At 40.8% G+C, this 12739-nt stretch overlaps 1 protein-coding gene across 2 annotated transcripts in view; it reads right to left on the bottom strand.

The window, feature by feature from the left end:
- The window catches only part of LOC118369512 (protein FAM204A-like), a 42751-nt gene extending 36848 nt beyond the window's left edge, over positions 1 to 5903 (bottom strand). The window contains exons 1-4 of one of the 2 annotated variants that reach the window (XM_052498371.1): positions 5741 to 5903; positions 1086 to 1176; positions 561 to 603; positions 47 to 149 (exon numbers count right to left, since the gene is read on the bottom strand). In XM_052498371.1, coding sequence (XP_052354331.1) covers positions 47 to 149; positions 561 to 603; positions 1086 to 1176; positions 5741 to 5788 — 285 coding nt within the window. In that variant the 5' untranslated portion in view covers positions 5789 to 5903. Of the gene's footprint in view, positions 1 to 46; positions 150 to 560; positions 604 to 1085; positions 1177 to 1568; positions 2023 to 5740 lie in introns of those variants that run through there. The other variant, XM_035753944.2, reaches the window with a different exon arrangement.
- Between the last annotated feature and the right edge of the window lie 6836 nt (positions 5904 to 12739).

Below are 12739 nucleotides of genomic sequence, written 5' to 3'. Positions count from 1 at the left end.
GCCATAACTTGATGGCATTAGACACAGGCAGACTTTATTTTTTTACCTTGGGAGCAGGCTTGTAACAGGCAGGGGGTTGAAATCTATCATTGATGCCAAAGTACTGCGTCAGCCCATCCCAATGCTTGTCATGCTCAGCTTGAGGCTCTCTGGCGAAGAAGAAAGAGTGTTCATGTTTATTATCGGTTCAGAACAAGACTACAGCATATGTTAAGGCTATAAATGGGTGCTAAGTACCAATCAAATTTTTGGAATGCCCGGGTAGAATAGGCTTTCAGTTAGGCCTACACCAATAACAAGGCTACGTCCCGATTCTCCACCCTTTTCCATAAGTGTGCACTTGGACACGCCCTGTCATGGATTTAAAGCATAGGATTGGTGTAGCCTAAGCATTGGCTGGAGGGAGATCCTGTGCAAGAAAGTGTGCAAGCTCTAATGCGCACTTTTGGGAGAATGGTGGAAAATCGGGACAAAGCCTTTGAAGACTCTTTAGTAGTTAGTGGAATACTGTATAGAACTATGTTTGAACAGATTTTGTGATACATTTAGGTCTACGTTACCTTTCATTGTTTGATTCCATGTTCTTCGTCCCTGATTCATCATCTGTTTAGTGACATGAAACACAAAGAAATTAATCGTGTAAACTCCAAAATCACCCAATTTTACAGTCCATCGTATTGTGTCATAACTCATGAGCTCAGAAATATTAACATACACTGTGATCATATCCAAAACAGTGAAAAGAGGTAGACCGGCTGACTATTTCTTTCAGTGACTTTCAATGGAATTGTATATTATTTAATTATGTTCCACTCAGATCCATTCCAGTTCAGCTTTTATAGGCAAAAGACTAACTCAATTATAATACCATTTTTGTATTTAACGAGGACAAAGGAACACAGCACTTTAACAAAAACACTAACGTTAGGGTCATGTGACACTTAGAATTTGGACACAGGCTGAATGAACCCTCTTCTTTTCCCATTTCCATTATTTCTGGGATAGGTCAAGTCGGTTACATCTGACCAGGGCAAAGATCGTTATCTTTTCCAGTGGCTGTGTGGTTAAAAAGAAGTGCAATTGACCTTTCTTATGTCGACGTTTTCCCCGCTGTCTTTTTTTGGGGAGCTTCATCTTCTTAATCTCATCTTTTTTCTTCTGTAGCTCTTTAAATCTCTAAAAGAACATGAAGTGTAACCATTCATTTAAGCAACAACAATGTATGCAACAAAAGCATTTACCCTAACCCTTTAAGCATGAATTGTGTGTAATGTGTATATGGTAGAAAAACATACAATGTAGCTTTACAAAGACGAGTAGCTTATCCACATTGGACTTGCTTTTTGAAAGTGGCGCTGATCCTGGGAAACGGGAATAAGTGGTATAGCCAAGCAATGCAGCCATTTTGTTAGAACACGTTAGTGTTTTCCATGCAGGTTTCATCATTTATGGACTGCCTATCCAAAAGTAGTAGGGGATGCTATAGAGTATATAGGCAACATCGCTAGCTAGCTAACGTTAGCTTGATATGCAACACCTGACTAGGAAGCATAACATGTGTGACATACTTGCCACTTCTCCTCGGAAATCCCGGGTAAGCAGTCCAACGTCTTGTCATGTTCTACGACGGGTTGTATATGGGAAGAACTTGTGTCTACAAGTGTCCCAACGTTTTCCTTAAGACCACGCGAAAGTCCAACTGCACGACATTTGTTTGAGGCTAACGTTTTTTCTTGATTTGCAACTACATTTTGTCCCCGGTCGTCCTCATCATCTGAACTAATTTCTGCATCGCTCAGACCTTTCGGTAAAAGTCCGCTATACATCTTGAGAATGGCAAATCAACAGCAACTCGGTTTATAAAACGTGTTAGTCAAACTGATATTTTAAAAATGCATCGAAAACTACTTGAAGCGTTGTAAACATTTTCACTTCCTGGTGGACATTGTGACTCTTGCAAAACAACTACTCCGATTGGGAAAAACAATATAGTCTCTACCAATGAAAACTGTTCTATCGCTGCACTAAAGCCGATGGTTGCGTTTCAGGTCGTCTTTATTACAGTCGCGCTGCGCAACTCAGATTATTGCTGAGATGTTGAACGATTGTCCCTCTCAGAATTAACACAATTATAGGGAGATGACCACCATAAATGTGTTGGTATTCCATGATTAGTTTTAAAAGACGACAACCACCATAAATGTGTTGGTATTCCATGATTTTAAAAGACATTTGCTGCTATTGTGTTTTTCAAAAGGTCAGTACATAACATTTTTTTAAAGTAGTTTAGTAGACGCTCATATCCAAAGTGATTTACAGTTCGTGGATTCAAATTAAGATAGCAAGGTGGGACAACCACATATCACAGTCATAGTAAGTACATTTTCCTCAATAAAGTATCTGTCAGCAAAGTCAGAGCTAGTAAGGTGGAAAAAGGGAAAGTGCGAGGGTTAGTTCACAAAAGGCCAAATTTATTTATTTATTTATTGGGGGGAGGGTTCAGATGATAGGGTGAAGAGTCAGGGTTTCAGATGTTTTCTGAAGATGGGCAGGGACTCTGCTGTCCTAGATTTAGGGGGAAGCTGGTTCCACCATTGGGATGCCAGGACAGAGAAGAGCTTCGACTGGGCTGAGAGACCAGAGGTGGCAGAAAGGAGTGCTCGGGTTGGAGTGTAGGGTTTGACCATAGCCTGAAAGTAGGGAGGGACAGTTCCTCTTGCTGCTCCGTAGACAAGTACCATGGTCTTGTAGTGGATGCGAGCTTCGACTGGAAGCCAGTGGAGTGTGCGGAAGAGCAGGGTGACATGGGAGAACTTGGGAAGGTTGAACACAGGTGGGCTACAGCGTTCTGGATAAGTTGCAGGGGTTTGATGGCACAAGCGGGGAGCCCAGCCAACAGCGAGTTGCAGCAGCCTACACTATGTTTAAGACTCTAGGTTTACTCTATTCTGATTTGACTGTTTAACAAAAGCATAAGCTACACGCACTGGTTTGCCAATAAGGGTAATAACTATTTGGCTTTCCCGATCTAGAAATTCAGGTAAAGATAATTTTGATTCAGCCAACAGTATCGCCAAGGAAGTTATACAGTGTTAGTAATCGTAGATAAGTGGTTTGTTACAACTGGCAAGTAAATCTGTTATTTATGCCATGTTCTCAGGAAGATAAGTATTCTATTTTGTGACCAATGGTTCACAATTTATTCAAACAGCTGAAGGCATTGCATTATCATTAGAATGATTAGCATGCAAATCTTGTATAGCCCTTGGCATTGGCAAAGGAACATCTACCCTTAAATTGCTAATTCAGTAAATCACATCAGTCTTTTTTAGTTGCAAGTGATTGCCAAACCAATAATCTACATGAATTATGTCTATATGAAAAATGTTGCCTACGATGTTTGTTTCAATTGTATGGAAGGATTTGGCTGACAACAATAAATGTGTGCATATTCTCTCTGGACTATATTGATTGCTAGACAGCGAACATTATTGTTTACAGATGTCCAAATATGCATGACAGGGTGAAAGTCACAACTAATGACCCAGATCTTCCTTAAAGGTGACCCTCAAATCAAAACAAAGGTGAATGATTCAGTAATCTCCTTGACCTCCCTGCGCCCTTTGTGGGAAATATTCTCTACTCCACTTTAAATAGAAATGTGATATGCAAAATAAACCAGGGTGATAGGGCTTATGCTATCCTAGTATATTAAAATGCCATTCTGAAAAATGTGAAATCTCTATGTTATCCCCTTAAATATGCTACCATTAGCTGCTATCACTCACTCAGAATTATTACCCATTGAATTACTTATGTGACAATGCAATGGAAAAAAGCAGGGTGAACTCTGAAGGTAAACAAGGAACCACAAAGTCAGGGTAAATATGATTTAATAACATGGTGGCAGTAGAAGTTTGAATTATTTTGTATTGATTACCAGACTTTGTGTTCTATTTCACAGTTGAATTATTGTCTCTCTGAGCTGTCTCGCTCTCTCCTTGGCATGTACTCCAGCTCATTATTTCCATAATTTCTTGGTAATTTGGAGTTGGCTGTTTTAAACTTGGAGTCTCTTATTAAGTTTTGGCCATGGTGGATAAGAGGCAGCAGTACTGTAAGTGCAGAGAGATAAACTAATCATCTTAAACCCCTAATTATTAGTATCTTAGTGTGACAGACTGTTTTTGCGAGCTCACCAAATTGAGCCTCAAATGAGGAAAGGCATATCTGTGGAAGTGGTAATAATTTTAAGTAATCTCGATCTGGCTTGGGGTGGCAGAATTCATTAGTGCAGATTAGCACTGTGTGTACAAAGTAAATGAGATATCTAATAGCAAACGTGGAGGTCCAGGGATTCATCATTTCCTGCCAAAGATGAGGGATGATGTTAAGAGGCGATTATATATATTTTCATATTCTGACTTACCCTATATGGATGTGTGCCGTGTGTGTGTGTGTGTGTGCCGTTAGCCAGTCAGTTATACATTATCACCTAACCTTTGACCTTCCACACATAACAGTCAGACACTTTGAACGTTGTATCTAAAACAGAAAAATATGAGGCGCAAATCTGATTATGCAGTGTTATCCGACAGGGTATTAAGAAGAATTGTTTTCTGCAAGGATACGGAGGAAGCTAATTTTGTGTGTAAGGAGAAGGTTGTGGGAAAATTATAAGATTACAAAGAATAATTTGCTGATATAATTACACCAAAATTGGGTACACACAATCATCAAATACATGTATTGCTTGACCTGGGTTAGCCAGTGAAATAAATCTTCCTTCTATAGCCTTTGTTAATTTGTTTTTATCATCTCCAAGTGGTGTTTGTGCAGGCAGTTCAATTTGCATGTGTAATTCCACTGTGCAAATTGACAACAAGTAGATAATTCTAGGAAATAGGCTGGTTGCTGGCCCCAGCTATCTTCCCAAGCCTATTCATTTTGAGCAACCGCTGAGGCATGAAACTCATACATCAACTATTTCCTGACAACGCTCAGGCTTATTGTCCCCTAAAATGTCATTACAGACATTATTTATGAAGCTAATTCATTTATTAAACCATATTTACTCTGACGGAATTTGTCACATTTTATCCATATCCCACGCATAGCTTTTGAACAATAGTGTTTTTATGAGTAAAGTCAAATTTCACAAAGTTTTAATTCATCTTAATGGGTTTCACACATGGCATTGTTAAAATATATTAACACGTAAATTGCTCATGGTTTTCGAGAGTCTGTTGATGAAAAGTGAGTGCAATCTAACGTCATGCTCGGAAAATATTGTTGTGTTGGTTCTCTGTTGCTGTAGTCTGGTCTCAGATCTGTATGTGCAGTAGCAAACTCCTCTGACTATCATCGACAATGATATAGTTGAACAAGTTGGCTAAAAGCACATACCGATAAGGCCACCACATGCAAACTTGAGGCAACCATTGAATATAACATTGTTATGTAGCCCCTGGGAGTTATTGTTGTGTTCCTTTTGACTCACCGTAGATGTTCTACTGGAGCCACTGTACCTTGGCTAAACAGCTGTTGTTATGCTAGTTCACGAATGTGATGATCTTCGAGTTGTGGCTAATAAATACGTGCCGTTTCTAGAAAACTAAGTATCATTCTTCATCCACCTGTCATTCCCACAATCTCTCTGCCTCCTCCAGACTCATTTCTGCTTCACCCAGGCGATCCTGACATTCCCTGGGAGCAATGGAAAGGCTTGTTTGAAACTTACCTCACAGTTATAGGACTGTTTTGTTTGCGACTTGCGGTAACTCTCCATGGTTCTAAATCAATGATGGTTTAGTAGTCCGAAAATGTCAGAAACAACATTTTCTAAATTTAGGGGGTAGATCAGCTTTAGTATTGCAGATAGATTGTAGCTTACATCAATGTAATTGTCTGCATCACTTCCAATCCCCCATACATGTGTTTGCAAATATATACACTACCGGTCAAAAGTTTAAGAACACCTACTCATTCAAGGGTTTTTCTTTATTCTTACTATTTTCTACATTGTAGAGTAATAGTGAAGTCATCAAAACTATGAAATAACAAATTTAGTAACCGAAAAATTGTTAAACAAATCAAAATATAGTTTATATTTGAGATTCTTCATAAAGCCACCTTTTTCCTTTTGGTATTTTATTAGGATCCCCATTAGATGTTGCAAAAGCAGCAGCTACTCTTCCTGGGGTCCACACATAACATGACACATAATACAGAATGACATAATACAGAACATCAATAGACAAGAACAGCTCAAAGACAGAACTAGATACATTTTTTTTAAAGGCACACGTAGCCTCCATATGAATGCATACACACAAACTATCTAGGTCAAATAGGGGAGAGGCGTTGTGCCACGAGGTGTTGGTTTATCTGTTTATTAAAACCAGGTTTGCTGTTTATTTGAGCAATATGAGATGGAAGAAGGTTCCATGCAATTAGGTCTCTACTGTACACTATCTTGAATTTGTTCTGGATTTGGGGACTGTGAAAAGACCCCTGGTGGCATGTCTGTTGGGATAAGTGTGTGTCAGAGCTATGTGTCAGTTGACTATGCAAACAATTTGGGATTTTCAACACATTAATGTTTCTTATAAAAAGAAGAAGTGATGCAGTCAGTCTCTCCTCAACTCTTAGCCAAGTGAGACTGGCATGCATAGTATTTATATTAGCACTCAGATTACAATGAAGAGCAAAACGTGCCGCTCTGTTCTGGAACAGCTGCAGCTTAACTAGGTCTTTCCTTGCAGCACTGGACCACACGACTGGACAATAATCAAGATTAGACAAAACTATAGTCTGCAGAACTTGCTTTCTGGAGTGTGGTGTCAAAAAAACAGAGCATCTCTTTATTACGGCCAGACCTCTCACCATCTTTACAACCATTGAATTTATATGTTTTGACCATAACAGTTTACAATCTAAATTAACGCCAAGTAATTTAGTCTCCTAAACTTGTTCAACAGCCAGACCATTCATTGCCAGATTCAGCTGAGGTCTAGAACTTAAGGAATGTCCAAGACCGGTTTATTACTGGCCGCTCATTCCAAAACAGACTGCAACTCTTTAAGGGTTTCAGTGACTTCATTAGCTGTGGTTGCTGATGCATATATGATTCAATCGTCAGCATACATGGACACACATGCTTTGTTTAATGCCATTGGCAGGTCATTGGTAAAAAGATTAAAGAGTAGAGAGCAGGGAGCTGCCCTTTGGTACACCACACTTTACATGTTTGACATTAGAGAAGCTTCCATTGAGAAGCCTCCTTGATGACAGCGTTGCACACTCTTGGAATTCTCTCAACCAGCTTCATGAGGTAGTAACCTGGAATGCATTTCAATTAACAGGTGTACCTTCTTAAAATTTGTGGAATTTCTTTCCTTCTCAATGTGTTTGAGCCAATCAGTTGTGTTGTGACAAGGTAGGAAGGGTATACAGAAAATAGCCCTATTCTGGTAAAAGACCAAGTCCATATTATGGCAAGAACAGCTCAAATAAGCAAAGAAAAACAACAGTACATCATTACTTTAAGACATGAAGGTCAGTCAATATAGAACATTTCAACAACTTTTGTTCTTCAAGTGCAGTCGCAAAAACCATAAAGTGCTATGATGAAACTGGCTCTCATGAGGACTGCCACAGGAAAGGAAGACCTAGAGCCCAGATAAATGCTTCACAGAGTTCAAATAACAGAAACATTTCAACACCAACTGTTCAGAGGAGAATCAGGCCTTCACGGTTGAATTCCTGCAAACAAACCACTACTAAAGGACACCAATAAGAAGAATCTTACTTGGGCCAAGAAACACGAGCAATGGACATTAGACCTGTGGAAATTTGCCCTTTGGTCTTCAGTCCAAATTGAAGATTTTTGTTTCCAACTGCCGTGTCTTTGTGAGAAGTGGTGTGGGTGAACCGATGATCTTTGCATGTGCATTTCCCACCGTAAAGGAGGTGGTGTGATGGTGTGGGGGTGCTTTGCTGGTGACACTGTCTGTGATTGATTTAGAATTCAAGGAACACTTAACCAGCATGGCTACCGCAGAATTCTGCAGCAACACACCATCCCATCTGGTTTGGGCTTAGTGGGATTATTATTTGATTTTCAACAGGACAATGACCCAACACACCTCTAGGTTGTGTAAGGTCTATTTTACCAATAATTATAGTGATGCGAGTGCTGCATCAGATGACCTGGCCTCCACAGTCCCCCGACCTCAACCAAATTGAGATGGTTTGAGATGAGTCGGACCGCAGAGTGAAGGAAAAGCAGCCTACAAGTGCTCAGAATATGTGGGAACTCCTTCAAGACTGTTGGAAAAGCATTCCAGGTGAAGCTGGGTGAGAGAATGCCAAGAGTGTGCAAAGCTGTCATCAAGACAAAGGGTAGCTACTTTGAAGAATCTGCAAATATAAACTATATTTATCATGACACAAGACGAGACCCAGATGCAGACACAGGAGGCAGATAGTTGGAGTCTTACAATATTTATTAATCCAATAGGGTAAGGCAAGAGAATGGTCGCGGACAAGCAAAAGGGTTAAAACCATTTCAGAGTCCAAAAGGTACCAGAGGGCAGGCAGAATCAAGGTCAGTGCAGGCAGGATGATCAGGCAGGCGGGAAAATAGAATAGCAAAAGGTGTACGGGAAAAACACGCTGGTTCACTTGGCTAACATACAAGACGCACTTGCACAGAGAGACAGAATACACTGGGGAAAATAAGCGACACCTGTCAAAAAAATGTAGTTACAGTGCCTTCGGGAAAGTATTCAGACCCCTTGACTTTTTCCACATTTTGTTACGATACAACCTTAGTCTAAAATTGATGTTTTTTTCCCCTTATATTTACACACAATACTCCATAATGACATAATTTATAACTCCTTTATAATAAAAATAAAATAAATATCACATTTACGTAATTATTCAGACCCTTTACTTTTTTGAAGCACCTTTGGCAACGACTACAACCTTGAGTCTTCTTGGGTATGATGCTACAAGCTTGGCACACCTGTATTTTTGGGGGAGTTTCTCCAATTCTTCTCTGCAGATCCTCTCAAGCTCTGTCAGGTTGGATGGGGAGCATTGCAGCACAGCTATTTTCAGGTCTCTCCAGAAATGTTTGATCGGGATCAAGTCCGGGCTCTGGCTGGGCCACTCAAGGACATTAACCTCTTAGGTTGACCCGACACGCAGGCGTCCCATCTAGACATCTGGAAATGCAAATGCGCTACGCTAAATGCTAATAACACTCGTTAAAACTCAAACGTTCATTAAAACACATGCAGGGTACTGAATTAAAGCTACACTCGTTGTGAATCCAGCAAACAAGTCAGATTTTTAAAATGCTTTTCGGCGAAAGCATGAGAAGCTATTATCTGATAGCATGCAACACCACTAAAGACCCGCAGGGGACGTAAACAAAATAATTAGCATAGTCGGCGCTACACAAAATGCAGAAATAAAATATAAAACATTCATTACCTTTGACGATCTTCTTTGTTGGCACTCCTAGATGTCCCATAAACATCACTATTGGGTCTTTTTTTCGATTAAATCGGTCCATATATAGCCTAGATATCGATCTATGAAGACTGATCAAGGAAAAAAACAGCGTTTTATAACGCAACGTCATTTTTTTAAATTAAAAAAGTCGACGATAAACTTTCACAAAACACTTCGAAATACTTTTGTAATGCAACTTTAGACATTAGTAAACGTTAATAATCGATCAAATTGATCACGGGGCGATGTATATTCTATAGCTCTACGTCTTGAAATAATGTCCGGATAAATCTCAACCAAAATATCCGGTCAGAGACCGGAAGAAATGGGCTGTCTCTTCTTCGTTCGACCAAGAAACAAAGCCTAGGCAATTGACAAGAATGGTGACATCGTGTGGAAGCTGTAGGAATTGCAATCTCGTCTCCAGGTAATGTGGTTTCCATTCAACAATACATTCAGGTGGCACATTGATATATTTTCCAATTTTCAGTGATCAGATTTTCCTGCGCTTTTCGATGAAACGCACATTCTGTTATAGTCACAGCCGTGATTTAACCAGTTTTAGAAACGTCTGAGTGTTTCCTATCCACACATACTAATCATATGCATATACTATATTCCTGGCATGAGTAGCAGGGCGCTGAAATGTTGCGCGATTTTTAACAGAATGTTCGAAAAAGTAGGGGGTAGGATCAACAGGTTAAGAGACTTGTCCCAAAGCCACTCCTGCATTGTCTTGGCTCTGTGCTTAGGGTCGTTGTCCTGTTGGAAGGTGAACCTTCACCCCAGTCGGAAGTCCTGAGCACTAAGGAGCAAATGTTCATCAAGGATCTCTCTGTACTTTGCTCCGTTCATCTTTTCCTCGATCCTGACTAGTCTCCCAGTCCCTGCCGCTGAAAACATCCCCACAGCATGATGCTGCCACCACCATGCTTTTGCCAGATTTCCTCCAGATGTGACGCATGGCATTCAGGCCAAAGACTTCAATCTTGGTTTCATCAGACCAGAGAATCTTGTTTCTCATGGTCTGATAGTCTTTGTGTTTTTTGGCAAACTCCAAGCGGGCTGTCATGTGCTTTTTACTGAGGAGTGGCTTCTGTCTGGCCACTCTACCTGATTGGTGGAGTGCTGCAGAGATGGTTGTCCTTCTGGAATGTTCTCCCATCTCAACAGAGGAGCTCTGGAGCTCTGTCACATCATGGCTTTCTCATGTCCCTCTACAGCTGACATATAGTGCCTTGCAAAATGATTCATCCCCCTTGGCATTTTTCCTATTTTGTTGCATTACAACCTGTAATTTAAATAGATTTTTATTTGGATTTCATGTAATGGACATACACAAAATAGTCCAAATTGGTAAAGTGAAATGATAGTGAAATTTCAAGAAATTCAAAACAAATAAAAAACAGAAAAGTGGTGCGTGCATATGTATTCATCCCCTTTGCTATGAAGCCCCTAAATAAGATCTGGTGCAACCAATTACCTTCAGACGTCACATATTTTGTTAAAGTCCACCTGTGTGCAATGTAAAGATTGCTGTACCACAGCAAAACCCATCCAACTTGAAGGAGATGGAGCAGTTTTGCCTTGAAGAATGGTAAAAAAATATCACACCCTGATCTGTTTCACATGTCCTCGTTATTGTCTCCACCACCTCCAGGTGTTGTTTGTTTTCCCCTGTTTATTTATCCATGTGTTTCCTGTCTCTCTGTGCCAGTTCTTCTAGTATGTCCAAGCCTACCAGCGTTTTTCCCCGTTTTCCTGCTTTGCCCTCTCTCCTTTTTTTCTAGTACTCCTGGTTTTGACCCTTGCCTGTTCTGGACTCATTACCCACCTGCCTGTCCATTCTGCCTGCCCTGACCCCGAGCCCGCCTGCCACTCTGTACCTCCTGGACTCTGATCTGGTGATGACCTTTGGTCGTGGACAGGCAATTCTCTTGCCTGTTCCCTTTGGATTTATTAAACATCTTTAAACTCCAACCGTCTGCCTCCTGTGTCTGCATTTGGGTCTCACCTAGTGTCATGATAAAAAATCCCAGTGGCTAGATGTGCCAAGCTTACAGAGACATACCCCAAGAGACTTGCATTTGTAATTGCTGCGAAAGGTGGCTCTACAAAGTATTTACTTTTTTGGGGGAGGGGGTGTGAATAGTTATGAATGCTCAAGTTTAGAGTTTTTTTTGTCTTATTACTTGTTTGACAATAAAAAAATGTTTTGCATCTTCAAAGTGGTAGGCATGTGGTGTAAATGAAATGTTACAACCCCCCCCCCCCCATCCCAATTAATTCCAGGTTGTAAGGCAACAAAATAGGTAACATGCCAAGGGTGGTGAATACTTTCGCAATTCACTGTATGGTGAGCAATATGTTTGGAACATCGAATCGCAATAAAATCACAGTATTGAATCGCATTACATATAGAATCGCTATACATACTGTCGTATTGGCACCTAAGTATAATGATAATATCGTATGGTGAGGTCCCTGGCAATTCCCAGTCCTATGAGGTATGCTTAGATATGCAGGAAAATATATATTTTTTTACATAAAATTAAGCATAATGATTATGTCTCTAGACTGCAAGAAAAAGCTGTTTCAAGTGTTTTGAAAATTCCCCAACTTTTGGCATAGCCCCCCCTACAGACCACCCAACCAGCCATTCTTGCTTACTTTGTGCCCCCTCAGATTTTTCTGGTGCATGACGCCCCTGGCAGAAAACCATCTAGACATTTACATTACATTTAAGTCATTTAGCAGACGCTCTTATCCAGAGCGACTTACAAATTGGTGCATACACCTTATGACATCCAGTGGAACAGCCACTTACAATAGTGCATCTAAATCTTTTAGGGGGGTGAAAGGATTACTTAGGTATTCCTTGAAGAGGTGGGGTTTCAGGTGTCTCCGGAAGGTGGTGATTGACTCCGCTGTCCTGGCGTCGTGAGGGAGTTTGTTCCACCATTGGGGGCCAGAGCAGCGAACAGTTTTGACTGGGCTGAGCGGGAACTGTACTTCCTCAGTGGTAGGGAGGCGAGCAGGCCAGAGGTGGATGAACGCAGTGCCCTTGTTTGGGTGTAGGGCCTGATCAGAGCCTGGAGGTACTGAGGTGCCGTTCCCCTCACAGCTCCGTAGGCAAGCACCATGGTCTTGTAGCGGATGCGAGCTTCAACTGGAAGCCAGTGGAGAGAGCGGAGGAGCGGGGTGGTGATTGGGA

Source organism: Oncorhynchus keta, chromosome 36 (assembly GCF_023373465.1).
Source record: "Oncorhynchus keta strain PuntledgeMale-10-30-2019 chromosome 36, Oket_V2, whole genome shotgun sequence".
Classification (NCBI taxonomy): Eukaryota; Metazoa; Chordata; class Actinopteri; order Salmoniformes; family Salmonidae; genus Oncorhynchus; species Oncorhynchus keta.
The sequence above is the reverse complement of the archived record's forward strand: the minus strand, read 5'-3'. Positions and strand labels throughout refer to the sequence as shown.